This window comes from Rattus norvegicus, chromosome 18 (genome assembly GCF_036323735.1).
Source record: "Rattus norvegicus strain BN/NHsdMcwi chromosome 18, GRCr8, whole genome shotgun sequence".
Classification (NCBI taxonomy): Eukaryota; Metazoa; Chordata; class Mammalia; order Rodentia; family Muridae; genus Rattus; species Rattus norvegicus.
Genome location: NC_086036.1, coordinates 17,260,581 through 17,277,959, shown reverse-complemented (window position 1 = coordinate 17,277,959; position 17,379 = coordinate 17,260,581). Strand labels below are relative to the sequence as shown.

The following is a 17,379-nucleotide window of genomic DNA, read 5'->3' as shown; positions in this document are numbered from 1 at the left end:
AAGGACAGCCGTGGATCTAATCTGCAGTTATCTCATTGTGCTGGAGTGGTTGCTCAGCCTTGACCTGCCCACATGTCCTATCTCTCATCTATAAAAGAGAAGTGCATACTTTCTGCTCCTTCCTCATCCCCACTCATTCATTCATTGGCTCTAAAGACATGGACTCCTGAACAGCAATTTAATCAAACTCATTTCACAGAAAAGGAAACTAAGGTCCATAAAAGTTCTTTGACTTGTTAAGGGCTACGATTCATCCATCAAGCACTTGCTTGGGGCTTCCATATGTCAGTAAATGATTGTCCACTCCTCACCCTATGCCTCTGCCATGTAGCAAAGACACAGCAGATAAGGGTGCATGGCACAGAAAGCTGGTTCCCCAGTCATGGAGCTCACAGAGGCCTCTTAAGAACTCAACAGATACGTGGATGTAGCGCTCAGACTTCACCAGATTCCTTCCCAGATGGCATCTCCCATAGCCATGCTCTGGACCTGCCCATCTTTTACCAAGGTTGCCAGAACCCTGTGCCACTCCTGAGTTGGAGATCCAACTCCTCCAAACATTGTCTGAAGCACTCCCGCTTTGCTCTCTCCTTCCCTCCCAGCCCACCTTCCCAGGTCTTAAAAATTCCTCTCACAAAGAACTGGAAGAGCTTGAAGGGGCTCGAGACCCCAAAAGTACAACAATGTCAAGCAACCAGAGCTTCCAGGGACTAAGCCACTACCTAAAGACTATATATGGACTGACCCTGGACTCTGGGCTCTGACCCCATAGGTAGCAATGAATATCCTAGTAAGAGCACCAGTGGAAGGGGAAGCCCTGGGTCCTGCTAAGACTGAACCCCCAGTGAACTAGACTATGGGGGGAGGGCGGCAATGGGGGGAGGGTTGGGAGGGGAACACCCATAAGGAAGGGGAGGGGGGAGGGGGATTTTGCCCGGAAACCGGGAAAGGGAATAACACTTGAAATGTATATAAGAAATACTCAAGTTAATAAAAAAAAAAAAAATCCTCTCACAAAAGAAACTACAGTGTCTCTATGGGGAAGCATGAAGCTCTAGCTCTTTGTCACCCCGGTCCCTGCCAGCTCATTACGGCCTCCTGTCATTAGCATATTAGATGCATGAGGTAAACAAAACAAACTTGCATCAGAGATTCTCAAGGTAAACCAGGATTACTCTGAACTGCACCACAAGCTGGCTGTGCAGAAAGACAGGCAAGGCGCCTGCTCTGGGGAGCATAGATGAGCGTGGGTGCATGCACGAGTGACATGTGCAGGTCCATGAAGAGAAACAGACAGTCTAAAGGCTAAAGTCATTTTTCACACCATGGGGAATGCCAAGCATCCTATCACAGCAATCACTACTGACAATAACAGCAATATCAATACCCTCCCCAGTTCAATGCATCCTAGGGGCTCTGCTCACCTAAGGCCCCGGCAGGTAAGCATCATCATTGCCTGTTCACGCACAGAGTACATAAACTACTCATATGCTCCTAAAACAAGACAGAAGCAACTGTCAGAACCTGACCTATTATGCAAAGCTTGACACCCTTTCCATGATTCCAGATGTCCTAAGGATAGAAACAGCTACGCAGTGGAGATTGGGTAGTTTTCCAGAGTCCTCAGCTGTCTGTTCATAGGAACCTCAAGGTCTATGCTAAGTCTGCGGGTAGGGAAAAAATGCCTGAAGTGGTCAGAAGAGCAATGGGCAATGTACAGGAGACAATACGGGATTCAAGATGTGAGAGGCGCACGCACACACACACACACACACACAAGAAGATAACAAAAGGAAATAAACAAGGAGGAACAGAGAAAAGGAAAGTGGAGCTGAGGAAAGGAAGGAAAGGGGAAAGAGAAGAGAAAAGATGGCAAAGCAAATGAAGAAAGCCGAAGGGTTCTGCAGGAAGTTTCTCGGGACAGATGCTCTTTCCAACTCCATACCTTCTAAGTTACTCCAGACTCACCTCACCTGTCTACCTCTGAACCTGCCTTTTCCCTACCCGATGCTTCCCTCAGGCCCTGCTCTAGTTGGGAATGAAGGCCACAGTGAGTTCTGGCCTAGGCAGATTTGAGCAACTGTTTCAGCAAGATTGCAGGGGCCAGATAGCATTTAGGATGCTGTCATGGGGAGCCACAAGACCTTTAATCACTTGCCGTGTCAATTTCCTACCCTGTTATATAGGACGGTAACCCTATTACTTTACAAAATTGGATGGATTTGTCGGTGCATGTAAAGCACTTAGCACAAAACCCATCACACAATCAAATCTCATGGAGTGTTCACTGATAACCTTGCCACCTAAGGGCCCTATGTGAGCCTCGACTCATAGAGTGTATTTCTTATAAACTCATCAGCTGACTTGCTCATTTACCTAGGGGCTCCTCTAAAACAGTGAGTACGTTTCCCATCATCTGAAAAGTTGTGGATGACCAACAAATGGTTGTGAAATAAAGTTGTGGTTGACCAATAAATGGTTGTGAGATGGATGAAACACTATGCCATTCATCCAAAAATGTCAGTCCTCCTCCTGATCACATGGCTTACTTGGTCTTTCATACAGTCAACTGGTTTGTCGGCTCCGTTTTCTTTTTCCTTCTCTTGGCTTTGTGAGCATTGGGTGAGAGGAGGAAAAAGAGCTGAGTGCTGAACTCTGTTTCTCCTCCCCATTCACTAGCATGCTCAATGCACCCTGTGGGTCAGCAATTTGTAGATGAAGCAAAGAAGCTCTAGCAAGAGTCCAGAGCTCATGCATGTCTGAAATGTGACTGGTCCCTCTAAGGCTCTGAGACCAGAAAGAGTGACTCTCTATTCCAGTCACCTCTGCAGACCCCTCCCTGTTGCAGCCCTTGGGTTAAGTATCACTAAATGCCTGTGGTTGAACTTGTCTAATTGACACTGGGTAAAAATCAAAATCAAGTCAGAAGAGTGGCTTAAATAACTCAGAGTGAAGGAGAAAGCTGCCCTCGGCAGAGAGCTAGACTGTGGCCTGCCAGGACTGAGGGAAATTGTTTTTCTTCTTAAAAAAAAGTTGCATTTACCAAACATTGATCCTGTAATAGGGAACTCTTGGCTATTGGTCTTTTCAAAATAGCCTGTCTTAGATGCTGAGGTTGGGATTTTTTTGTATTGCACAGATGCATCACACATACACGCACGTGTATGAGCATACAGACACACACACACACACACACACACACACACACACACACACACACACACGGGGGGGGAGGCAAGACACACGGACAGGAATAGACACACAGACTTACACACAAGAACACATAGAGAGAAAGAGAACCACAGAGATATACATGTATTAGTCACACACACATTACACACACACAGAGAGGGGGGGAGAGGCAAGACACACAGACAGGCGTAGACACACAGACTTACACACAAGGACACATAGAGAGAAAGAGAACCACAAAAATACATGTATTAGTCACACACACATTACACACACACACACACACACACACACACACACACACACTTTGTTTTGCCCTTTCAGTGACTTACACCCTGTTAAAAGGAAGCCAAAGAGGAGACTTGAGGTTAGCTCCCCTCCCTGGGCAGTTCCCACGGCCCTGCAGGCCCAGCTACACCGCAACCTCCCTTCCTGGTTCTGATCATTTTAATCCAACTCAAGCCCAGCCCATCAGCTGTGGTCTTACTGAAGGGATGTGATTTTCACAGATTACAACGGCAAAAAGCCATTCAACCACACATGTCTTTTAAGTATCTGAACCTGGAAGGAGGGACTCGTTCAAAGGCAAAACAGCAGAAGCTAAGAATCTAAGGAGGGTTGCATGGACAGTCTATAAGTTTAGGGGAGCTCTTTAGTTTGGGAAGATCTGGTTAAAGACCCAGGAACAAGAACTGAGGAGGTGGCTCAGTGATTATGTATACTGGCTGTTCTTCAAGAGGACCTAGGTTCAACTCCCAGAATCTACCTATATGGCAGTTCACAACCATTGGTAACTCTAGCCCCAGAGAATCATGTGTCCTTCTCTGACCTCCACAGGTACCAGGCATATATGCAGGCTAATTTTAAATGATTCAGGAACAAGGAAAGCATTCTGGAGCAGGGATGTGACAGCCAAGTCCATAAAGTGACACTGACCGTGTTGTTGGGGAGGTGGCCTTAGCAGTGTCACTGAGGAAGAGTATCTTTCCCTGGAGGGACTCATAACTCCACCACCTTGCTGCTGTAACCTGTTCTCCTTTAGTGGGAGAAAAGAGTCAGATAAGCTTGTCCATCTTCTTTTTAACACACGTGGCACCCCACGGGCCAAGATCAGTCTCTGCGATGCATTCAGAGAGTTTCAAACTTGCTAATGTGGTAACAGCATTAGGAGCAGCTAAAGTACAAATCTTTCTCCTCCCTCCAGCTTCCTCGGTGTAGGTATTCTCCAGGGGAAATGACCCCCACTTCCTCTTCTAGTAACCACCATACAAAGCTCCAGCAAGAAGATCACTAAACAAAATAGGAAGTAGGTACTGAGCTACCTTTGCGAGCTTAAGACTCTCACCCAAAATGGCCCCGGGGCCACCAGAGGCTCAGATGAGGCACCTCGTCTTTCCCATTCACTGAGTTCAACATGTTGGCTATGTATGTAGCTACCAAATTCCACAAGACAGAAGAAAAAGTAGATACCTAAGGTGGGTAGAGAGATAGAGGTGGCCATGCCAGTCAAGATGACCTTGATTTGGTCAGTGATCTACCTGCTACCCATCTTCTAAAGTCTGGTGATGGATAGAGGGCCCACTGGCTCCCATCTAAACTGCCCTCCACACCAATGAGAAGGTAGCAGGTTTGGTGTGGAGAATCCAGCGGAGAACTCCTCCTGGCCCTGATGTGAGCAGATGTTCTGAAGTCATTTAGAGTCCAACTAATACTCCACTAATGCCGTCTGTGGAAGAACACTGCATGCTAGCCACTGGTGCTTAAGAGAACCCAGGAGTGAGCGAAATCAGGCACCATCTTAGCTGACTACCTGTGTCCCTGAAGGAAAACATGAGCTCATCCCTAAGCCCCTTCTCTCTAGGGAAGGACATGAGTCGAAGGTGGAAAGGGAGAATATTTTTATGCAGGAACCCAAGTGTCTATCTGCGTATCTACCACATTCATATTGTTCCTCAGACATGTCCAAAACCCCTGGGATGGATGGTAGGAACTAAGCCCCAAATTAGCCCATTATAGATGTCGGATGTCTTCCTTTCTGCCGGTCATGTCTGGTGCCTCTCCCAGACTACTCCTGAACTGTAAGAGGCTGATGGCACCTCATATCTTCTCAACGGTACAAGAATGATCAAATACTGGATATGACAGCACTTTGGCATACAATAGCCAGTTCGTGAGTAGGGACACTCCCTGTGTCTGACTAGAGCTGTCAGACTAGAGCAAGGACACAGAAACAGCCTGAGGTTGTGGAAACAAAAGCTAAGGTGTTTTCAGATGAGCAGACAAGTTTCTCCACAGGCCTTAGTAGGAAAGACTAGGCTACCACCCCCCTACTCCCTTTGTCTCCTGGGTCATCAACCCTGGCCAAGAACTGAGGAGGTGAGGCCATCAATATGTCATGTCCACATTTTGTTCTTTTTCCCAGTGCTGTAGAACACAAGACATGTAATTCTCTGGTGGTTAGGGTGTAAACAAGGGCAACTGGCAGGGAGAGTCACTTGGCAAAGGACCCACAGGCTGATCCTTTAACCCTCTGGGGTTTATAGTTCCTCATTTGGAGCCATTGTGTTGTTTCAGCAAGAAGAGGAGGAGGAGGTGGGTCCTGTTTCCTGAGCATCTCAGTTTAGGTCAGGGAATCTGGACCACCCCAGCACTGGGCTATCTCTGTCTTGAAGACAACCATGGTAGGAAGGACTAAGCAAAGGAGGGAACAAACTTAGAGTTCTAGGGAAGTCCATTCTCCTCTTACAGTGTACAGTAGAGTTTAATTTTGCAGGAACTCAGCCATGATCTTGCATGGGTCTTACTCTGGAACTTCTGATTTACAAAGGACACTCCAGGAGGGCAGGGCTGAGCCTGGCTAAAGCAACAGCTTATTGCCTGGTCCTCGCCTCAAGGCTGTCTCCTCAGAGGAAAACGGATGGCTTCACCACTAGCTTATTCTCTAGTTTACTTCCTTATACATCATTCTCCACTCTATCAAACCCCTTCTCTCCTTCAGCCAGTCATGGCCCTACCTTACTGCTCTCTGGCCATACCCCAAAAGACTGGAGTTTAAGGATGTCTTCTGCATTGTAAGCTGTCATGCCTTGGGTACAGAAACCCCCTTCCCCTGGAGGGAGCCCCTATAATAGAGTATCTCCATTGTGGGCAGACACACAAATAAGAGGTAGACAAAGATTCACAGTCTGACAAATGAGGCGGGTAATACCCAGGGACTCTAATAGATGTGAGCCTGGTGGACTCAAAAAAGGGGTTTTGGAGGAAAGATGCTGGTTCATCTAAGACATGAGGTTCTGGAGGAGGGAGTCATGAGGCAGGGAGCAGAGGGAAGATCGATGTTCCAACTCTACCGTGGCAGTAGAGAAGCCAAAGGAAGTCAGATGCTCTCTGTGGCCAGGGAATGTCTGGGGATTTTTGGTTTGTTTTTTTTTTAACTTGGAGAAGGAAGAATTATGGGAACTATTGGGAAGAGACACGGAAGCAGAAAAGGAGTGGTCAGTGGTCCCACTGGAAAGGGTTATGTCATAGGAGATATCAGAAGGGATCTTGAGAAGCTGGCACAGTGGTTGGGTGGAGCAGAATAGGACTTGGTGCTCAGTTCTCCCTACTCACTGCCTTGATTTCTGGGCCCATTCTTAGTGCAGAGTGGCTTCCTCGTAGTGTAGAGCATGAACAGTGCCCAGGGGTAAGGGCACTCAGAAGTCACCAACATGTGATAGGCAGGTAGGTGGGTTGGACTAAAACCAAGCACATGGCTCTTGACGGCTTAGGATAGACCCACAGATAGAGGAGGCATGAAAGACCCAGAACACAGGGAGAGAGGAGGAAAACGTGGCCCCAGAAGACCAGTAACCTCTCTGGGGAATCTTCCTGACTTTTTCTTCATCCTCTGCCCATAAGGACATCACTTCTCAGCACAGAGCTACATCTCTGTTAAATTCCACAAGGGAAATTCGGGAGCACTCTGGGGCCAGGTTGGTGGTGACCTGAGGAGAGATGCATTGAGGGTGGCGTTTCAGGCCCCACAGCAGGCACAACAGATCCAAACTTGAGGCAGATCCTCTAACAGCACACCAGTCCAGTATGCTTCAACATGCCCTGCTTGGCATGAAAAGGCCTTTTGTTAATGTGCTTGCAAAACCAGGTGATTGGGTATGCAGCCCCAAATCCTCTTCCTGCTTCTCCTGCCCTCCTTTCCCTTCTCACTTCATCCCTTGGGTCTGACTGGTCAGTCCCCTGAGACCCTGTGTTCTTCTGATCTCCCCACCTCCCAGCTCTCTCCTAGTTCCTCCAAACCAGCTGATTCCAGGGCCTGAAAGACCTGATGTTTTATTAAAGTCTAGATCTTCCTATTCTAAGGCCACCTTCCTCTGACTAATTCTGTAATTCAATTAGTAGGAAGCCGAGGCCTGGTTGAGGGGGGAGGGAGGGGAGCCCATCACATCGGGAGCCTTTCCTTCCGTGATGATTACACCCTAGGCTTCAGCCCTGCTCGAGTTGGGCAGGAAATTGTTCTTCCTTCACTTCACAATGACAAGGGCCTTTTATCCCAGCTCACGGGGGCTTTGTAAATTACTGCCATCATCTTGGTACAATTAATTCTGCTGTGCTGTGTTTTTCCCCCACGTGGGACAGGGCTACGCCCACTTTCCTAGGCACCACCAATGCCCCTTACCCTATCGTGGGTGGCAGGCTGCTCTTCTAGAGACAAGTAGACACCCTTATCCACAACTTCTCCTGTCCATGCCTCTGCACCACCATCTGCCTGTCTCTTCCCAGCTGGATTCTTGTACCTGGGCCATGTCGTTCTATTGTTCCCTTTCTTCCTGTATTTATATCCCAAGGTTCCCAATCCCTCTTCCAGCTTCAGTCATGGCTCTCTTACCCCTCCTTTTTTGTATGCTTTTGGTCTCTCAGCCTTCCACCTAATCTGAGAGATATAAAGATGCACCCTCACAGGATGCCAGTCTGCTCAAAGACACAAGGCATGAAATTGGCAAATAGAGTAGGGGGGGCGGTGAGTAAATACAAAAGGGCAGCCAGGAAAGGTTAGGTAGCTATATAAAGACAGGTGAGCCCAAGCTAGCACATTCAGCATACAGCAGAGTGACCAGTGCCAGGGCAGAGGCAGGTCAAGGTGTGCCAGCAGAGGGGGGCCACCTCCAGCTGTGAGGAAGAGGAGGAGCCTAGGTCATCAGTTGCTGGCAGGGTTTTGTATTCAATTTCTCTCCAATTATGTTATTTCTCTGTCCCCAGATGGTTGCCAAAGTTCCTTTTCTATCTGACAGACTGGGACTCTATTCTGCTCAGTCCAATGATTAAGGAGAGAAGGGGGACCCTGGAAGGACAGAAGGTCAGCAGTGAGCTGGTGGAAGGGGATAGAAAGATGGGAGCTCAAGGTGATGTCATGGCTCATGCAGAGATTCACGAGGTCACTTGAGTAGTTTCTGACCTCAGGCCACACACCAGGAAAGGTCCCAAGAGCCAGAGGCTGTGGCAGTGCTCTCAGAGCCACTGGCTCCCCTATCCTGGATTCCATTCCCCAAACACCAACTCCTCTCACTCGGGCCTGTGAACCAAACTTACACGTACAGCTTGCCAGGCAGAGAACCTGCTACCAAGCTCAGACCTGCACTGTCCAGTTCCAGCAAAGAGGAGATGGCGAGGCAGCAGGGTATCTCCCCCACCACCAGAGGATCGTCCTCAGGCTGTATCTGCAATACAGCTCAACCTGGCAGTCTGTCTGTCTCCTCCGCACAGGCTGAGTCCTGCTTTCCGTGTCACCTACTCTCATCTACCTCCCTTTTCCTCTACTCTCTTCTCTTCGCACAGATTGGTTTTTTTTTTCTTGAAAGTTAATTATGCAAGTGATCTGTGAATACAGTCTGAGTCTAAATGTGTCAAACCAAACAAAAAGTGTAGGATCACCACAGGGATACATCCCCCATCGGCACCTCATGCTCCTGCATTTGGCTCCCTGTAACTTTGCCTGTAAATACAGACAAGAGTGCATACGGAAGGGGTGGGATATACCTCTGCTGTGTATCTGTGGCACCAATTATCATACAATTTGCTTCTCCTCTCTGATGCTGCTGCTGCTTTCTGTGTTGGTACATCAAGGATCATTTTACCTTTTTAACTACTGTAGAGTATTCGGTTTTAAAATGGAAATAGTCTTGCCTTGGGAACATTTTTTTTAGGTTTTTTGGGTTTTGTTTTGTTTTGTTTTCCCCCTGCTCCTGACAGCCACAGTGGACTGTTGCTCTCTCCTCTCAAAGCTCAAGTACCAGACCATACACTTGTAGGATGGGGACTTGGAGAGGATGACTGGGTCTGAAAGCCAGGAGGAATCTTTATGTCACTGGTCCCTTCACGGAAAGGACACATCCTTCTCAGAACCTTTCAGGCCCCCCAGAGGAAGCCCTGTGACTAGACCCACACATCGTGTGCAGTTATAGCTACTCCACAACCGGATCTGCTTGCCACCCACACTGTGAATTCGAATACGGCCTCTGCAGGGAGAGCTCTGAAGGATCCACTATGCAACCTAAGACAGCGAGTTTGGCTGGCTTAGTCACTGGCAGGCTGAGGCTGGAAAGTACCATCCTTCACGATACCCTGCCTCACAGCTCAGAACCCAGTGTGGTTATATGTTCATTCAGCAGCAATGAACAATGGGCTGAAATAGCTAGCTGTTCTGCAAGGAGCTGGGAGTGCCTCTGCTCTGTCCCTACGTAGGTGAGCTATGCCGGTGTCTGATAAGGCTCGGCTCCTAGGATCCCACCTGGGCCTCCACCCCAAACCCATGGTTATGCAGAGTATCCTGTGAGGGCAAGCTCTCCTCTGCTAGCCTCCTCTCCACCAAAGCTGCCATCCCCTAGGGCTCTCCTCTCCTCTCAGCCAGGGCACAAGCTAGTCCTTCTCTGCCGTCTGGATTTGGCGTTAAGAGCACCTTATCCACATCTGCCTTCCTCGAGAAGCCGTGAGTGAGCAGACTAATCTCTCCTGCTGCAAAGTGAAGTCCAAATCCAACTGCCGGGAGATGGCTAGAGAAGGATCTGAGGCTTCTGGGTAAAGCTGGGCCTTCCTCACAAAGGGGTAGATTGATGGACCATGAAGGAATGAGCTCTGCCCTTCCCCCACTTCCTACATCACAAGAGGGAACAAGTATCCACAACAGGTTCCACAAAGTCAAGATCCGACTTTGGTTAACAACCACTGGTTAACAGATCTCCCTACAAGCTTCTAAGAGGGATTACTGTTCCCACGTTAGATATAAGATAGATAAGGAACCTGTGATTTGGAAAAAGGAAGCTCTCAGTGACCTATGGCTGGTACAGGGCTCTTCTGAGCAAACTGTGTATTAGCTTTCCTAAGGAATTCCAGAAGATGGCTATGAACGTACTGTCAGACCTGATCTGGGAGCCTACAGGAAGGAAAAAGGCAGCCTCCAGTGACCCACCCACTGCCCCTCACAAGCAACTCAAGATTCTGCCACCACAAAGGAAGCCCAACATGTAACATCATCCACTGGGGTCTAAGGTAGCTCTTGGCAGCTACTGAACACAACCCCTCCAGCACCACCACCATGGCCCTCCTACCAAGCTAGACAAGGTGTTTGGGCATTCAGTGCTCTCAGTAAGTAAGGCACCTCTGCCCTGTCCTGAGCAAAGAGAAACAAGCAGAAACAGAAGCAAATGGAGTTCCTGCCCTCACCTGAGCATTAGGAGATTGCCAATCAATGAGCAAATAGATATTAATGTCAGGGAGTGCCGGGTGACAAATAGGAAAGGAAATAGGGCAAAAGGTCAGGAGATGCGTGTGCTGGAGGTTGGGACAGTGGTGAGTAGATGGGCTGAGAGAAGTGACAGAGGAGATCATGTCCGATAGATGCCTAAAGGTAGTGAAGGAGGAAGCAGGCCAGGCTGGTAGAAGGGGTGCAGTGAGGAAGTAGTCGCTGTAGAAAAAGGATCTAAGATAGAACATGTCTCATTAAGATGGGAAAAGGTAAAGGAGCCAGGAAGTGACCAAGGGAAGAAGGAGGGGCAGGCGATGGATTCAGAGGCAGAAATGGCAGGGGAAAGTCACTTGATCCTGAGAGGGGGTTCCTAAAAGACCTAGGCACATGGTAGAGCTCTGGGGTCTCTCGAAAACAATAGAAGAAAATCCTGAAAGCGGGACAAAAAGCAACAGATTTCCCCCTCAGGAATCCTTACTTTATTATTCTGGGCTGTGAAAACAATATGGTCACTTCCTTCTCCTCTTACTTCCACTTTCTCTCCAAACCTGCCCCTGACCTTGTCCCTAGCTGGCTTGCCTGCATACAGCTGAGGCATTGGCTGCCTCTCTGTAGCAGGCAGAAGACAAGGCCAACAAGGGGACAAGGGAACAGGAGGAAAGACGCCCCTGGGAGAGGCAGGCGGCAGCACGAGGGACGACGTCACAGGGCCTCTGACCGCTATTCATTTCAGTCGCCTGTGTCTCCATCAATAACCGTCTGCCAGTGACCAGGAGGGAAGAGGAGGGAGAGGAAGGGGGAGGGGCAGTGTGAGCCTGGTCCAGGGGAGGGAGGATGGCATGGAGACTCCTTGGCAGGAGGTAGAGCCAGCCGTGGAACGGGAGCTTCTGTCTCCCAAGATCTATTTCCTTTTTTTTTTTTTATATCTGTTTACTCTTCACACACATGTTCCCTTCCTGCCATCTCTCCAGCCAGCAAAGACAAGGAAGCAGGAGCTATTTCTACATCAGAAGGGCAGGAATGGAGAGGTTAGTGGGTACAAGCTTGATAGTAAGACACAGGAGAGGACATTGTGGGGACTCTGTGCATCAAGTGGTCACAAGCCTAATAACTAGAACTGCCATGTGTACCAGACAACCACTGCCAGCTGCAGAGACTCCGGAGAAAAGAACCAGAGTCTAGCACAGAGTAGGCATTCACAAAGTAAATGGCCTTGAAACAACCAGAAGGCATGAGGTAACAGTCAGTCAGGAAAGGATATAGCCCATGGAGGGACTGGAGCAGTCAAGAGATTCATGAAAAGGACTGGATTTGGGAGGTGGGGGGTAGTAACCATGGCGACAGTAGACTGGTCACAAAAAATGGGATGGGAATAGAAGGAGCAAGTGAGGCTAGAGAAGACTGCGCAAGAGAGTTCTACCCTGCTGGTCCTTTCTCTAGGGTAGGGTCATGGATGGCTTTGCAGACAAGTCTGTTTTGGCCGAAGACGACCTACACGGTTTTACTGTGGCTTCCAACTAGTTTTGCAGATCAGTCAAGCTGCATTCATAACCGCAGACAGGAAGAGGTCCCTATAGCTAGTCACCAAACATTCTGTTCCTTTGTCGTGCGTGCATGGTGCCTCAGAGGGGCACTGAGCCCTCCTGTGAGCAGGTTGCACCACACAGAACACTCTAGAAGTTTCAGACACTGTAGCAGTGGGGTGGGGTTGTTACAATGGCTCAGGGGTAGAAGCGGACAGGACCATGGAGAGCACGCTCAGCTCTTTTAATTGAAGTAGACACCGGCTGGGCGCTGGGCGGTGTGAGGCCGAGTTGCCCTCGAGGAGTGTCCTCGAGGAGTGAGGCAGAGCATGGGTAGGCCTCAGTGGGTTTGATAGCCCAAGAAGCCTTCAGACCAGGAGGTGTGTGAAGACCCTCAACATAGCTTTGACATCAGAGATTGGGGCAGAGAACACAAAGGACATATGACAACCCTATTCGTTTAATTAAGACAACTGACCTGCTCTGGCTTTTATCTGGAAGGTCTCTGACACTTGTACTCCTGGGGGGACCAGCTCAAGGAAGAAGGCCTGTGCAAGAACAGCCAGGGGAGCTAAAAGGGAAAGCTGCTCCTTTTGAGAGGGGTAGGGGGTAGCATTGAAACTGATTAAAAACAACACTGACAGGGAGTGGGGAGACGTCAGAGACGCCTGAAGCACTAGGGTGCAAGGACAGGGAGAGACCCACGGGCAGAGAAGGGGGGCGTGGGGAGTGGGGAGGACTCCGCGGAGGGAGCAAAATAGAAAAAGCCACGGAGGAAGGAGAAGCAGACAGACGGGAGACCGAGGGGCAGGGAAGCTCCGAGGAGAGAGCCCAGGAAAGAGCGAGGTGGGGAGAGCAGTGACGAGCTGGAGGGCGGGAGAGTGGGGCGGGCGGCAGGGCGCGGCGGCGGGCCGGGCCTGGCTGGGGGCGCCCCCACTGACCCTTGTCGCCGCTTGCTTCCCTCCCAGGCTGCGCTTTCCTCACCTACTGCGAGCGTGAGTCAGCGCTGAAGGCCCAGAGCGCGCTGCACGAGCAGAAGACCCTGCCCGGGGTAAGTGGCGCCGACCGCGGCGCAGCCGGCCGCGCGCCGACAGGGGGCGACTTCGGGAGGTCGGGCAGCGACGCTCAGGGCGGGGACAGCAGGGACCCCGCGGCCCGGGCTGCCACCCGCTGAGCCCCCGAGCTCGCGCCCAGGGGAGGGTGCAGGAGCCGTGGGTACCGAGCTCGGATGCGCCCGTCGCTACGGCTCCTGGCCGTCCAGACCCGACGGGGGAGAATCTTGGCAGTGACCGGGAGCCCGGGCGCGGCAAAAGCTCACACGGCCCGGGGCGGGGCGCTGCAGGTCCCGGGCCTGGAGCCGCGCACTGTCCGGCGATGCCTCAGATGCTCGCCCCGCTCCCGGGAGCATCCAGTAGGGCCCCGCTGGGATCCCGCACGCGGCTCCGGAGCCCGGGGCCGCGTTAGGAGGGGCGCCTCCCCGCCGCCGCCAGTGAGATCACCGCGGTTTATTTAAGGAGCCAGCCCTCGTCTTTGATAAACTATCGCGCCTTGGCCCTGGTTTATAGCTTCTGCGCGGGGGAGAAGAGAATTATTTATGGCCCCCCTAACTGGGTGTGATATCAGCCGTGGCTATTATCGAGGCTAGTTCATCACCATAAAATAAGAAGTGTCCCTCGGGTCAAGGGTCTGCGTGGTCTCTCCTGCGGGTTCAGAGAGATTGGGTGGGAGGGTTAGGAAATATACAGCTGCTGAGCATCTAAAGATAAATTGAAAGATGTGTGTTTGTGGCCATAGCTTTAAAAATTTGTAAATATGCAGGCGTATACAGTGGGCGCTGCTGGGAAGCACGTGTGTTCTCGATGTATGCACGCCTATGCTTAGGACATGCGTGTTTACATTCTTACCAAGCAAACCGTATGTAAACATAGGTTTCCATTGCTGCCCCTCAGCAGGAAAGGTTAACTAGGTAGACAAGAGAAAACGGTACACCCCAGAGTGAAGCAGTTCCCACATCTACCCGATTCCCCTTGCTTCAGAGGTCTTTAGTTAAGGCTTTGGGTCGAGAATGCAGGATTACACAGGCCCTTCCTTCCATTATGACAGCCTTTGTATTGTATTTTGGTATTTGTGATTGCAAAGCACGGGGCTGAGTCATCTTAATAACATAGCCGCGGATGCAAATGTATGGAAATGCAGGCGCGCGCAGATTTTGTGTGGAGCGGGGCTTTGGCAGGGTGGCCGTTCCCAGTTGGTTTTTTAGTGGCGCGACTACAGGCACATATATTATAGTAATACTTTCTGGGTGCTCTCTGTAGGGTGGCAGAAATGTGCTCCACGTTATGCGTGACGCATAAAGCCATATTGTAAGACAGCCAAAGGTTTCTCAGAAAGGTTTGTGCTGATTAATAAAGTGTTTATGGCACTTTATTTGAGGGGTGGAGGGGTGGTGATAGATATTTGAGAGTCACCCAAATGGAATAGAAAATACCACATTGTTATTGGAGGCCCTCCGTCAGCTTGAGAGAGATTGCTGGGGAGTTTCATAATGGCTAAAAGCCGAATCAGATGGGGAAACAGAAAGAGAGATGGTGGGAGGAGGTTGGGATTTTTGAAAAAGGAAAAAACGACTATGGATTGTTCCAGATCTAACCTTAACTCGTGGTTGTTTATTTTACATATAATAGAATAGCTAAATGATGAAGTGTATTAGTTCTTTAATAATTTATAGAAATACTTTGATGTTGCAGTAATTACATTAAAGGTCACATATCAAAGGTAATTTGGTTGAGCAGCTGTGATGGTTTCTCAGAAGCAATCAATATCACTGTCCGTGGTGCTGATTTCACCAAGGGGCCTGCCAGATTAAAGAAGGCTTATTACCAGGCAGAAAGGCCCAGGGGAAATCAGGAGCACGTTGGAGCGAGGCACCAGCCCCCCTTCCGCCGATAATTAACACCATTCCCCATAATCTGCGCTAATCCTTCATACTGGGAGATCCAGTGGCATTTTTCTGAAATCACAAAGATAAGTTGGGCAAGTCTGGGAGAAAAAGGCAAAAAGAACCATGAGTACATGTTGGCAGAGATGGGGTGAAAGTAGATGCCTCTGGTGGGAGTCAGACACAAGCCAGGGTTTTCTGGGCTGCTGGGAACACCATCCTTCTTCAAAAGATTCCGGAGAAGACTCATGCTCACAACCCTCGTCATACGATTCTCTAGGTAGGGGGAGCTCACACAGAGAGACACACGGGAGGGAAAATAGAATAGCAGCCACAGGTTCTGAGAACACATTGTCCCCACACAAACTCGAATGCAGACAAATGGAAAACAAAATGACCAGGTAAATTATGCCCTAAAGTGGAGTCATTTTGATCTGGAAAAGCAGAACTGCTATTATTATTGTGAGCTGGTTTTCTCCTTGGAGATCAGAGGAAGAATGCTACCAGCAAATGCAGGAGAGGTAGAAACAAAATGTTCTTCAACTAAATCATATGTGTTCCTGACTGCTAAGGCTGTGCCCAAATAGGCCTGTGTAGCTGAAGCGAGGCACAGGAGAAACTTCTTCTTGTCTAGGGTGGCCATGTTAGGTGCCCCAGTGAGCTCCCTCTATATCTGACTAAGGAGAATGAAATTGAAAAAAGAACCTGGAGAACTGGTAACCTCAGCAATTTAGGCACTTTTCCAGACTTCAAAATCCATTAAAATCAATCCATTAAAACCAGCCCTCTACATTTTTACTGAGGAGAGATAGGAGGAAAAGCTGGTACAGCCAACACATTCTGCTTCCCAGCAAGTTACCCAGCCAGCATCCCCCCTCCAGCTAGAAAAACAACCCATTGTTGTACACAAAAGCACATAAGGGCATATGATATGCACACAGCACTGCAGCGAACATCAGCACAGCGACGGCAGCTGGACCAGAGGCACTCCTCACTCACCTTCATCCAGGAGAGCAGGGGAGCTAAAGTTTCTCTTGGGATAACTAGAATTTTAGGAAACAAGTCCCCATCGAGTGTTCTGAATCAGAGGCCAATTTCCCTGGAAATCAGTCTAATTGAAACTGCTTTGGGGGATGATGGAGTCATCCCCTCAACCAGTGTCACAAATAGATTATTATTCTTGAATGTGCCATGATTTCAGTACAGTGGGATTACTAAACCATGAAGTCTCACCAGGGTCCTTGGGAACAGGGCCTCCTGCTGGAAAGTCGAATAATGCACTTTATGTTATCTCTTTTGATCTCTCTCTCTCTCTCTCTCTCTCTCTCTCTCTCTCTCTCTCTCTCTCCCTCTCTCTCCACTCTTTCCTGGCTGTCCGGCCTTCTGAAGACCAATCCCTTCCATCATCCGTGTTTACAGGATACAGTCATAGAATGTGGCTTCTCAACCCACCGGCAAGCATTTTCCAATACATCCCCTTCTCCCTTAGAGTTGCCCATCAAGTTGGGGACAGAAGCCACACCCATAAACATAACCAATAATGAGAGACAATAGAGGTTACAATACAGTGACCTGTGTAGTCAACTACTTAGCATTCACAGTGAATACTTGCTAAACATTGTATTAGATGATTAGCATGGTGCTGCATCTCACCTCCCTTGCCAAGGTCTCTTTTCAAGACCACCCTGAGTAGAAGACACAACGAACTTGATCACAAAATTGATAAATAGTTCTAGATCTCCCACTGCCATCCAAGTTTCTCACTTCCGATAGTGCCATCGATTGCTTTAGAACTTTGAAAGTGACAAACACGGCTGTGGGTGGATTTCAGGTTTCCTTCAGGATAGGAGCAGGTAGGAAGAGAGTTTGGAGTCATCTCACTATGTGAGAGGACAAAGAAACAGCACAACACTGGGCAAGCATGGCAGGACAGAAGCCTGACCAGAAAGCCCACCTGAAAGAGAGGTATTCATTCCCCTACCATCTCT

The 17,379-nt window shown here is 49.3% G+C and overlaps 1 protein-coding gene across 39 annotated transcripts in view; it reads left to right on the top strand.

The window, feature by feature from the left end:
- Celf4 (CUGBP, Elav-like family member 4) overlaps positions 1–17,379 on the top strand; it is a 278,464-nt gene that overhangs the window by 61,788 nt on the left and 199,297 nt on the right. For 35 of the 39 annotated variants that reach the window (XM_039096895.2, XM_039096893.2, XM_063277417.1 and 32 more), the window contains 1 exon segment: positions 13,422–13,504. In XM_039096895.2, coding sequence (XP_038952823.1) covers positions 13,422–13,504 — 83 coding nt within the window. 39 annotated transcript variants of the gene reach the window in all.